The sequence below is a fragment of the Primulina tabacum genome, chromosome 16, assembly GCF_025594145.1.
Source record: "Primulina tabacum isolate GXHZ01 chromosome 16, ASM2559414v2, whole genome shotgun sequence".
NCBI lineage: Eukaryota > Viridiplantae > Streptophyta > Magnoliopsida > Lamiales > Gesneriaceae > Primulina > Primulina tabacum.
In genome coordinates, this window is record NC_134565.1 from 36,678,001 (window position 1) to 36,689,299 (window position 11,299).

At 36.4% G+C, this 11,299-nt stretch overlaps 1 protein-coding gene across 1 annotated transcript; it reads left to right on the plus strand.

Moving 5' to 3' along the window:
- Positions 1-4,579: 4,579 nt before the first annotated feature.
- LOC142528257 (U-box domain-containing protein 3-like) lies at positions 4,580-11,010 on the plus strand. Its single transcript, XM_075633303.1, has 5 exons — positions 4,580-5,038; positions 6,224-6,503; positions 8,519-8,635; positions 8,779-10,629; positions 10,706-11,010. The coding sequence occupies exons 2-5, from the start codon at positions 6,228-6,230 to the stop codon at positions 10,781-10,783; spliced, it is 2,322 nt and encodes a 773-aa protein (XP_075489418.1). The 5' UTR covers positions 4,580-5,038; positions 6,224-6,227; the 3' UTR covers positions 10,784-11,010.
- Positions 11,011-11,299: the final 289 nt, after the last annotated feature.

Sequence of the window (11,299 nt, forward strand, 5' to 3'; positions counted from 1 at the left end):
CGTGGTTCTGTCGACCAGCATAATAATGTCAAAGAATTACTGAAGGCTATTGATGAACAGTTTCAGTCTTCAGATAAGGCACTTGCAAGCAGCCCTAATTATGAATTTTCTTCATTAAGGCTCACCAGTGTGAGAGGTGTGCGAGAGCACATAATGAAAATACGGGACATAACGGCTCGGCTCAAGACACTTGAAGTGGAAATGTCTGAGACTTTTCTTGTGCACTAAATTTTATGCACTCTTCCACAGCAATATGGACCCTTCAAAATTTCCTACAACACATATAAGGAGAAATGGTCAATTAATGAATTAATGACCATGTGTGTTCAAGAGGAAAGAAGGCTGTTGATGGAAACGAGTGATAATGTATTTATGACTACATAAGGAAAGTATAAGAAGCAAGCCAAAGTCAAGGGAAAAGGGAAAGGAATAATTCCACCCCAACCTGACATCAAGAAAGAATTCAAGTGTTTTTTCTGTAAAAAGACGAGACACATTAAGAAGGATTGCAATAAATTTAAGGACTTGCTTGAAAAGAAATGTATTCCTACTTCATTTGTTTGTTATGAATCTAATATGGTTGATATGATTTATAACACATGGTGGATTGATTCTGGTTCTACAATCCATGTTACAAATACCTTGCAGGGTATGCAAAACCTAAGGAAGCCAATAGAAAATGAGCGGAGCCTCTATTCAGGAATTAAGATGTTTTCGTATGTGGAGGCTATTGGGACTTGCTGCCTAGTGTTGAATAGTGATTATATTTTAAAATTGGAAAAGACCTTTTATGTTCCTAGTTTTTATAGGAATTTAATTTCAGTTTCAAAACTTGTACCCCTTGATTATTCATTTCAGTTTTTGGATAAATCAATAAATTTGTTTTATAAATCAAATCTTATTGGAAATGGTACAATGATTGATGATCTTTTCTCTATTTCTTTACAAAATAATAACACCACTATGCATGTTCAAGGAGGTATCAAAAGATGTGTTATAAATGAAGATTCCTCTATATTGTGGTACATGAGATTGTGACATATCTCCATAGAGAGGATTAAAAGATTAGTGAATGATGGAGTACTTAGTACTTTAGATTTTACTGATTTTGAGACTTGTGTGTACTGCATTAAGGGAAAGTAGACCAATAAGTCTAAAAAGGGTACCTAGAGGAGTACAGAAATATTAGAAATCATACATTCAGATATTTGTTGTCCAGATATGGACATGCAAAGTCCGAAATACTTCATCTCTTTCATTGATGATTACTCACGATACATGTATATCTACATGCTTCATAACAAAAACGAAGCACTAGAAGCCTTTAAGATTTTTAAGGCTGAAGTGGAGAAGCAATGTGAAAAACATATTAAGATTATGAGAACAGATAGAGGTGGAGAATATTACGATAGATACACTGAGAATGGACAGGCACCTGGTCCGTTTGCGAAGTTTCTCCAGGAACATGAGATTGTTGCCCAATATACTATGCCTGATTCTCCTGACCAAAATGGTGTAGCTGAGAGAAGAAACCGAACATTATTGGACATGGTGCGGAGCATGTTAAGTAGCTCAAAACTTCCTAGATCCTTGTGGACTGAAGCTCTTAAGACAGCTGTGTATATATTAAACCGAGTTCCAACTAAGGCTGTCCCAAAGACGCCATTTGAATTATTTAAAGGTTGGAAGTCGAGTTTGCAACATATACGCGTTTGGGGTTATCCTTCAGAAATAAGGAGTTTACAATCCACATGAAAAGAAACTGGACCCAAGAATTATAAATGGATATTTCATTGGGTATGCCGAAAAATCCAAAGGGTACATATTCTATTGTCCATCTCACAACACTAGAATTGTGGAATCAAGAAATGCAAAATTTCTTGAGAATGATTTGATTAGTGGGAGTGATTATTCAAATGACATAGTTTTTGAGAAAGACCACATTAATTCACAACCCTCTTATTCAAATGACAGATTGGTCGTTATTCACACTCCTCAAGACCAAATGAGTGTTAGACAACCAGTTACTGAAGTTCCACAAATCGCTGATGAAAATCCAGTAGATCAAGTTGTTAATGAAGAACAACAAGAAATTGTTGATCAACCAAAAAACCTAAGGAGATCTATTAGAATAAGAAGATCAGCTATATCTAGTGATTATGTTGTGTATTTACAAGAATCGGATTTTAACATCGGAGCCGAAAATGATCCTGAAATGTTTTCACAAGCCATGAGTTGTAATGAGTCAAAACTATGATTTAATGCTATGAAAGAAGAGATGAATTCTATGACAGTTAATTGAGTCTGGGATCTTGTTCAGTTGCCTAATGGTGTAAAAGCCATTGGATGCAAATGAGTCTTCAAAACAAAGAAAGACTCATTAGGCAACATTGAAAGGTATAAAGCAAGACTCGTAGCTAAAGGATTCACTCAGCAGGAAGGAATCGACTACAAGGAGACTTTTTCTCCTGTATCTAAGAAAGATTCTCTTCGTATCATTCTAGCATTAATTGCACATTCTGACTTAGATTTACAACAAATGGATGTGAAAACAGCTTTTCTCAATGGAGAACTGGAGGAAGAGGTTTATATGAAACAACCTAAAGGATTCTTCTCTAGTAATGGTGAGCAATTGGTTTGTAAGCTTAAGAAATCTATATATGGATTGAAACAAGCTTTCCGTCAATGATATTTAAAATTTCATGATGTTATCTCTTTATTCGGATTCGTTGAGAACCCCATGGATCAATGTATATACCAGAAGGTCAGTGGGAGTAAGATTTGTTTCCTTATTCTATATGTGGATGATATATTACTTGCAACCAATGATAAATATTTGTTATATGAGGTGAAACAATTTCTCTCTAAAAACTTTGATATGAAGGATATGGATGAGGCATCTTATGTCATTGGCATTAAGATACATAGAGACCGAATTCGAGGTATTATAGATCTGTCTCAAGAAACCTATATCAACAAAGTTTTAGAGAGATATCGGATGAAAGATTGTTCACCAAGTATAGCTCCTATTGTGAAAGGTGATAAATTCAATTTGAGCCAATGCCCAAAGAATGATCTAGAGCGGGAACAAGTGAAAAACATTTCTTATGCTTCTGCTATCGGAAGCTTGATGTATGCTCAGGTTTGCACTAGACCTGACATTGCATTTGTTGTTGGGATGTTGGGAAGATATCAGAGTAATTCAGGTTTAGACCGTTGGAAAGCTGCAAAGAAAGTCATGAGGTATCTTCAAGGGACCAAAGATTATATGCTTATGTTCAGACGAACTGAGAATTTGGAAGTAATTGACTACTCTGATTCAAACTACGCTGACTGCATTGATTCAAGAAAATCCACTTCAGGATATATTTTCATGCTAGCTGGTGGACCTGTATCTTGGAGAAGTGCAAATCAGACATTGACTGCTACTTCCACTATGGAAGCTAAGTTTGTATCTTGTTTTGAGGCAACCTCACATGGTGTTTGGTTGAAGAGTTTCATTTCAGGGCTTAGAGTTATGGATTCTATATCTAGGCCATTAAGAATGTATTGTGACAATTCAGCTGCTGTTTTTATGGCTAAAAATAACAAAAGTGGTAGTCGAAGCAAGCACATCGACATTAAGTATTTAGCCATACGAGAACGTGTTAAAGATAAGAAGTTACTTATCGAGCACATTAGCACTGAATTGATGATTGCAGATCCTTTAACTAAAGGCATGCCATCATTGAAATTTAAGGATCATACAGAAAGAATGAGACTTGGTTCCTCTATGTAATTTTGTTATAAGAACAAAGTAAATGAAACTATGATGTGATATTTTCTCATATTTGTTGTGTGCACATTCATTGATTTGATAAATATCAATAAAGTTGGACCTCGAATAAACATTGGGTTTATTCATTAAGTTATACAGATTTGAGAGACATAATGCATTGTAATACATGTAAGATAATATTCGTTTTAAGATGACTTATCGCCATGATTCATGTATTTTGTTTTCTCCTATGTTAAATGAGATATATGTGTCAAGTGAGAGAATGTAAGAAAAACGTGACACATATTAAAAGAAGTAGCATGTACAAATTGATATTGGCGACGACCAAAAAAATTTAGATGCGTACACGATTCTCCTTCTGAATATCGGCTCCCGATACACTCATCGATGGCATGAGAAACTCCTATAAATAGAGCGATTGAGGTCCCTAAGCACATACCTCGTAAGAAATATACATCATCTACAGAGAGCGTGAAGTTCTTAGAAGACTTCAACCAGAAGAAAATCAGTTACAAATTTTCAATGGCCGGAAGTAATTTTCGATAAGCTTCTGCATTTTATTTTTTGATGAAAACATTGATTTTGAGAAAAATCTGACTCCCGTCTGCCACTTCCTCGTACAATTTCCAACTGGAAACAGCAATGATTTCTTTTTTTGCGAATGATAATTTGTCATGTCGGAACAATAATTGCTCAAAATCTTGTCATCCTCTTCGCCTGTTTATTGAAAAAATATTCACTTTTTTTTGTTTTGTTTTAGGTGTTTTGTTTTTTTTGTTTTTGTTTTTTTTTTGTTTTTGTTTTTGTTTTTGTTTTGACGATGATTAGATATTCTTCTGATCTTCTCCAGTTCTAATCCTTCATAATTATCTAATAATAATGACAATGATGTAATAATTAATTAATCATCTCATTAATTTTTTCATCCCCACAACCAGCAGATTTGCAGATATGTAGGGGACCCAGGAATTCAACTGCCCTGTTTTCTTCTTCCTTTTCCTCACTTTTACTTTTTGTTGGTGTTCCCAGCCTTCTATTATTTCCAGAAATGAAGTAAGATGGGTGGCAGGAATTACTGGTCTTGATCGAAAGGGGTTGTTTTTCATGCAATTTTCCTGCTGATTTTGTGAAGTTGATTGATCAGGCACATGGGTTTCTGTTTTGAGGCCTGATCGATTGTTCGTTGGAATTCATCTAGATCTGTTTTTTGGTTCTTGTCTCAGCTGTACAGTCTTCTTGCTTTCCGACACAATTTCAGAGGTACTTTTTCAAACCATTCTTGGATTTTTAGTATGTTGGTATTAATTTAGAAGAACTGGGGTGTAATGGGGTTCTGACCATGGGTATCAGATAAAATTTGTTGGGTTTTAGATTAACCGAGTGGTTCTGGAAAAGTTCGGTGATTTCGTCAGTCGCCTTCGAGTTCAGCTGCAAGCTAATGTATTTTGGGGCAAAGTTTATATTTTTGCTCATGAAAATACATTGCTTCTGTTTTGAGTTAAAGTCTGTGGAAACTGGAAATATAAGTGTAAATTCTGTAGTTAACATTTTTAAAAAAACATGTAGTGACATAGATGGTATTTTTTGCCCTGATGTTTGTCAGATTAATGTATGCATCATTTCACTTTTATGGTCATTTTCTTATCTTTTTGTCAGTTAATTTGTCAAGGAGGCTGCTTGATTTTACCCCTTTGCATGAATGTATGTCGTAATTTTCTGATAAGCAATTATCGACCTCTTGGAACGTAGAAGGTTTATATGTGAATTTCATGCATTCTACCACCAATTTTGATGTTTCATGTTGATAAAGTTCTTCCAAGGTTCCGAATTTTTGGTTGAGATACTTAAGATACGTGTTCTATCTTTTTGGTTGATGATTGAGAGAGACGATTGATGTGGAATATCCTTTCTGTGCATTTTGACCTGAACTTATTCTTTCTCAAAGTTTTAGTTGTGATAAGTTTAGTTCTTTTTTCTGTTTGATCCTGATATTGCTATTTTTTAATACTAAAAAAAATCTTTAGCCCCACTCTATGTTTTGACTAGGTATATCAGGACTTCGATGGCTGTTTAATGCTAATTTTATTATCTTTTGTCCTAGTATCTATTTAATTACTCCTGTTTTGTTTTCTGATGTTCTATGATATTAAATTTCTTGCATTGTCTCTTATACTTTCTCATAACTTGATGTAAGTACTGCATATCTGATTTGATGAGTTATAACAGAAGTGAACTCTTTATCATGAAATTATCTATATATTCAAAGAATCAATACCTTGAATGAGTGAAATTAAGTTTGTTGTGCTTGAAACCATGCCTCGAATTGAACCGTCTCTTTCTTTCCCCTCCAGAATGTGTATATTAGTTTGTAAATCATATAAGTGCTTATCCTTGTCGTTTTTCATGTCCCATTGTTTAATTTTATGGGTGACATTATTTACACAGGTGAATGGATTTAACATTGTTACGAAGCCTTGTCAATAGTATTTCTCTATTCATTCATCTGGTAACATGCTGCATGTCAAAGGCAATGCCGGTTGAGAAGGAATACCAAAATATAGTATCTTTCTTGAAGCATTTGAAAGCTGTACTTGATGGTGTTGCTGATTGTAGACTGCCGTTGGATGAAGCTCTGTCTAAAGAGTGTGAAGAGCTTGACTTTGCAGTGAATGAGGCCAGAATATTCCTTGAAAAATGGTCTACCAAAACAAGCAAGATTCTGTGTGTGAGTAACTTCACTTGGCTCTGCTGTTTCCTTGCTTCCGCCGGCATATAAGTTTGTTCTGGAAAATTGTCGGACTCGCATCCTTTCGTGAACTAGCATTAATTTTGCCATGCCTTGGGCCCACAGGTCCACACAAGTGAAGTTCTATACAATGTATTTTGCTAGCAACTAATTTGTATCATTTCTCGTTCCAGAAAAAATTATTAATCCGAGCAGTTATAATTGTCACTATGTAGCTTTATGATAGATATGAGATGGGGTGTTGCAATCATGCTAAATTTAGAACGCGGTGTTTCACTGTGATATAGCACCTCAACTCACTAACCTTGGGATTCTAGAGGTATCTCCTTCATGTTCAAGCAGTGCGTATAGCACTTTATTCTATAGCTTTAAGAGGCAACTCCCTGCATGTTATCACTTTGTCCGACATAGCACTTGATTTTCAGTTTTTTTGCCAATAATTGTCTTTAATATCATTCTGTGAGATACTCGGCCACCCTCGCAAGCTAGACTTCTTACCTTAGAATGTCATCGCATCTTCAAATTATCTCCAGAATTTATATTGCTTACTAAGTATTTATGAGTACTCTGGATCTGCTTTAGCACTTCTCATGTCTTGCATGTTGAAATTGAGATCTACTTATTCCTTATTGCAAGCTTCTATAACTGTTCTCATGCTCAGATTGCCGCGTTGGGATTGCTTAGTTTTTGAGTGCTTAACATGGTCTGTTGATCTGGTAATTGTGAGCTCTTGGCTAGAGGTGGTCGGTACGATATATTGTACCGAAATTTCGGATACCGTTTACGTATCGAAAATGCCGATATGAGAAAAAATGATACCGTTACCTTACCTACTTTACGGTATACCCAAAGTCGGCATACTGAAAAGTCGGTACGGTATCGGTAAAGTACCATCATATGAAAATATATATAAAAAAATTCATTTTCTTGTAATTTCAAGGCTAATGATTACCAATACTTAAAAAATCCCTCGAAACAGTCAAAGAGACCAGGAAATATATATACAAAACAAATCCATAAAGACAATAAATATCAACTGCAACATGTGTCTGGAGATCCAAGACATCAATAAACACCAATAAACTTCAACCGCAACATGTGCGACTTCTTCATCCGCTATCTTTGCAACAATGTATGAGGTCCTGTGATTTCTGAAGCCTGTTAGCTTTTCAACAAGTGGAGGCTCAGCATCTAGTCCTTTAGCTAGCTGTAAGGTTAGGCTATAGAGATAAGACTTTCTCAATAGTTTAAATTCTCAACTATGAGTGGAGTTGCTTCACTGAACTTTGATTTGGATTATTCCAACATGATGAGTTCAAACAGAAGTTAAATTCTTTATTTTGGTACGGTATCGATATATATTGTTTTTTACCCAAAAAAAATATATATTTTAATTTATATATTATTTCAGTATTTCGATACTTCAGTATATACCGAAAATTTCAAATTCTATATCGTTACCATACCGAAAATTTCGGTATCGGTACCATACCGTACCGAAAATTTCGATAAATTCGCTATTTTTCGGTACGCTAACTTCGGTATACCGAAAATTTGGTATTTTTTTCCACCCCTACTCCTTGCTGCTCTGTTCTCACTGCCCAATACTAAAATTTTTTGGACATCACCACGTCCTGACTGCTTAATGTGTAAAGTTTGCCTCGTCGAGCTTGTTGAGCTTCCAACTGATCATAAACCGACTGTTTACAGTTACACCGTAAACGATTGATTTCTGCTGGTTGACTTAGATTTGTTCTAATTGCTTAATTTGCATCGAAAAATTCTGGCCCTTACATATTCACATTGCGAAAAGGATATACTCTAATTACTAGAATTGTTCATTCCTCCTCTCTCAACCCAATGATGGATGGTGCATCAAATATATAACACCAATCTCGCATACTTCAAAATTTTATAATGCCTTAAATTTTCAAAACCTATGTGCGCTGGCTGACAATTTTTTTTTCTTGTTTTCCTTTATAAATAATTTACAGGTGATAGAATGTAAGCCCTTGTTCATCAGAATTCAGAATTCCTCGGTCAAGCTCTCTTGTGTTCTATGTAAACTATCTGAATCATCACCAACCACTTTGAGTCTGTCTCGTGCTCAGGTAATGATCCGGGTTAACTTTCCATTTTTTGGTACTCACTAGTCGTGCAAATGGAGTGTTTTAATTCACTGCACAACGATAATATTAGTTGGGTAACATCCAATAATACCGAAGGAATATGTAATTCTAGATTCTTGTTCCAGTTCTGTATGCAGGAATCTCAAAATCTGAATCTTGGAAAATTGTCACAAGATATAGAAGAGATTTTTAAACGTCAAACCAAAGGGAAAAATTTTGATTCCAAGCATCTTACTGTGGTTGTCGAGTCCCTCAACTTGAGATCGAATCAAGAACTCTTGAGTGAACATATTGCATTGGAAAAGGAAAGGCAGAATGCTGAAGACAATAGAACAAACAGGAACTTTGATGACATCTCTCTAGCTGTTGATCTTATGAATCAAATTCATGATTTTACGGTGGCTAAGCTTGAGAATACTCCGGCCATTAATGGCATCCGGATCCCTTCATATTTTCGCTGTCCATTATCTTTGGAACTCATGTCAGATCCTGTGATTCTGTCTTCTGGCCAAACTTATGACCGTGTGGCCATCCAAAAATGGCTGGATCATGGACTCGTGACTTGCCCCAAAACTCGGCACAAACTCTCTCACAACAGTCTCATTCCCAATTATACAGTTAAAGCTCTTATAGAAAACTGGTGCAGCGAAAACAAAGTTGAACTTTCCAGAAACCCTTCAGATATCCTCTCGGTTGGAATTTTTCCTGAACGGATTAGCCAAGAAGATGATCTCCCACGTTCAACTTCAATATCCTCTTCTGGTTTTGAGGAGAAAAAGATTGGTGTTTCCAATGGGCTTGATGTAGATGGTAATGGTGTTTGTATAAAGGAGGCTGAGAAATTTGATCGATCATCCCCCGAACATTCTTATGTACATAGCAGGAGTGAGTCAACATCAAGTGCCATTTCCAGCGTTGAATCTCTCCCCACAGGGTCGTCTGAAATTTCCAGGATATCAAGCAAGCAAGATGGTGTAAGTGATAGATCTGGCGATGTAACATCTTCTTATCCCTCTTCCTCTTTTTCAAATAAAATTTCTGGGGTTTCTTCTTTTAGTGGAAAACAATATCACAGCGCCAAAGCAGTGGATGAAATGGCAACAAATAGAAATCATAACTCATTTAGAACTCTTTCATTCTCATCCACCTCGGGGTCCAATGATTTGACAACTACTTCCCATGTTGAAAAACTAATCAAAGACTTGAAGAGCGAATCAACTGAACTGCAAACTGCAGCTGCGGGAGAATTACGGTTTCTTGCGAAGTACAATGTGGAAAATCGCTTCATTATAGTCCAATGTGGTGCTATTGCCCCATTAATCACCCTGTTACACTCTGATATGAACCTTGCTCAAGAACATGCCGTTACTGCTCTACTAAATTTGTCAATTAACGATAATTTGAAGGCTAAGATTGCGGAAGAAGGTGCTCTAGAACCATTCATCCATGTTTTGAAAAATGGAAACTCGGTAGCCAAGGAAAATGCTGCAGCTGCTCTCTTTAGCCTCTCGCTGTTAGATGAGTATAGGATTAAAATTGGTCGGTCAAGCGCAATTCGAGCTTTGGTTGATCTTTTAGGATCAGGTACTGTCAGAGGGAAGAAAGATGCCGCAACAGCCTTGTTTAACCTATCTATATTTCACGAAAACAAGGCTCGTATCGTTCAAGCAAACGCTGTGAAACATTTGGTTGTATTGATGGACCCTTCAACAGAAATGGTGGATAAAGCTGTTGCTCTTCTTGCTAATTTGTCGACTATAGCGGAAGGATGCTCAGCCATCGCTCGAGAAGGTGGCATACCTCTTCTTGTGGAGATTGTCGATATGGGATCTCAAAGAGGAAAGGAGAATGCTGCCTCTGTGCTGATGCAGCTGTGCATTAATAGCCCCAAATATTGTCGGATTGTTTTGCAAGAAGGTGCGGTTCCACCTCTCGTTGCTTTGACTCAATCAGGCACTCCTAGAGCCAGAGAAAAGGTGCATATCCTCCATTTATCTCGTGTCCAGTGCTAAGTTGTATAGTCTTTTGATCATTTTCGTTATTTTGAAGCAGGCGCAACAGCTGCTTGGCCATTTTCGGAACCAACGTGAGAGTACCATGGCTAGGGGCAGATCAAGAAAGGAAACATAAACAATATCAATTTGTTGGTGATTTTTTTATTTTTGTCTCGTGATGTGATTACAGGTAAATTTATGCAGGGGGCAGGTTTTGAGAAGCCCATTCTCATCGGGAATTATTTATTTGTTGCAATGAGATGATGGTGGTTGAGGTTTTAAGTTGTGGTTCGCTTTGTTACTGCAAAAGTTTGTACAGACATTTGTATATATGTATGCGTTAAAAAGAATGTGTGAGTTCAACTATGGTAATTCATGATTGATTTCAAGATACCTGCATTTTTATGTGAGAGCCAAGAAATAGTGGCATAGTTGCTTGAAGAAAATTTCAGATTTTCTCCGTCCCCTGTAGTCCACCCTTTTGAGTGACAACCTGCACTTTTAGAAAATAGTCTATGCCATTGATTTAAATTAATAATTTTCATCGAAGCATCACCTAAAGTAACAGGCCAAATCCTCCAAGTTGAATAACGAATGTTTTCTCACATCTTTTGTAGTAACCTCAAGTTGATCACCCTTCTGTTCTGTTTTG

Coding starts and splice junctions, on each gene's coding strand:
- LOC142528257 (XM_075633303.1), top strand. CDS start 6,228: ATGGATTTAACATTGTTACGAAGCCTTGTCAATAGTATTTCTCTATTC. Junction 6,504..8,518: donor AAACAAGCAAGATTCTGTGT/GTGAGTAACTTC, acceptor AATAATTTACAG/GTGATAGAATGTAAGCCCTT. Junction 10,630..10,705: donor CTCCTAGAGCCAGAGAAAAG/GTGCATATCCTC, acceptor ATTTTGAAGCAG/GCGCAACAGCTGCTTGGCCA.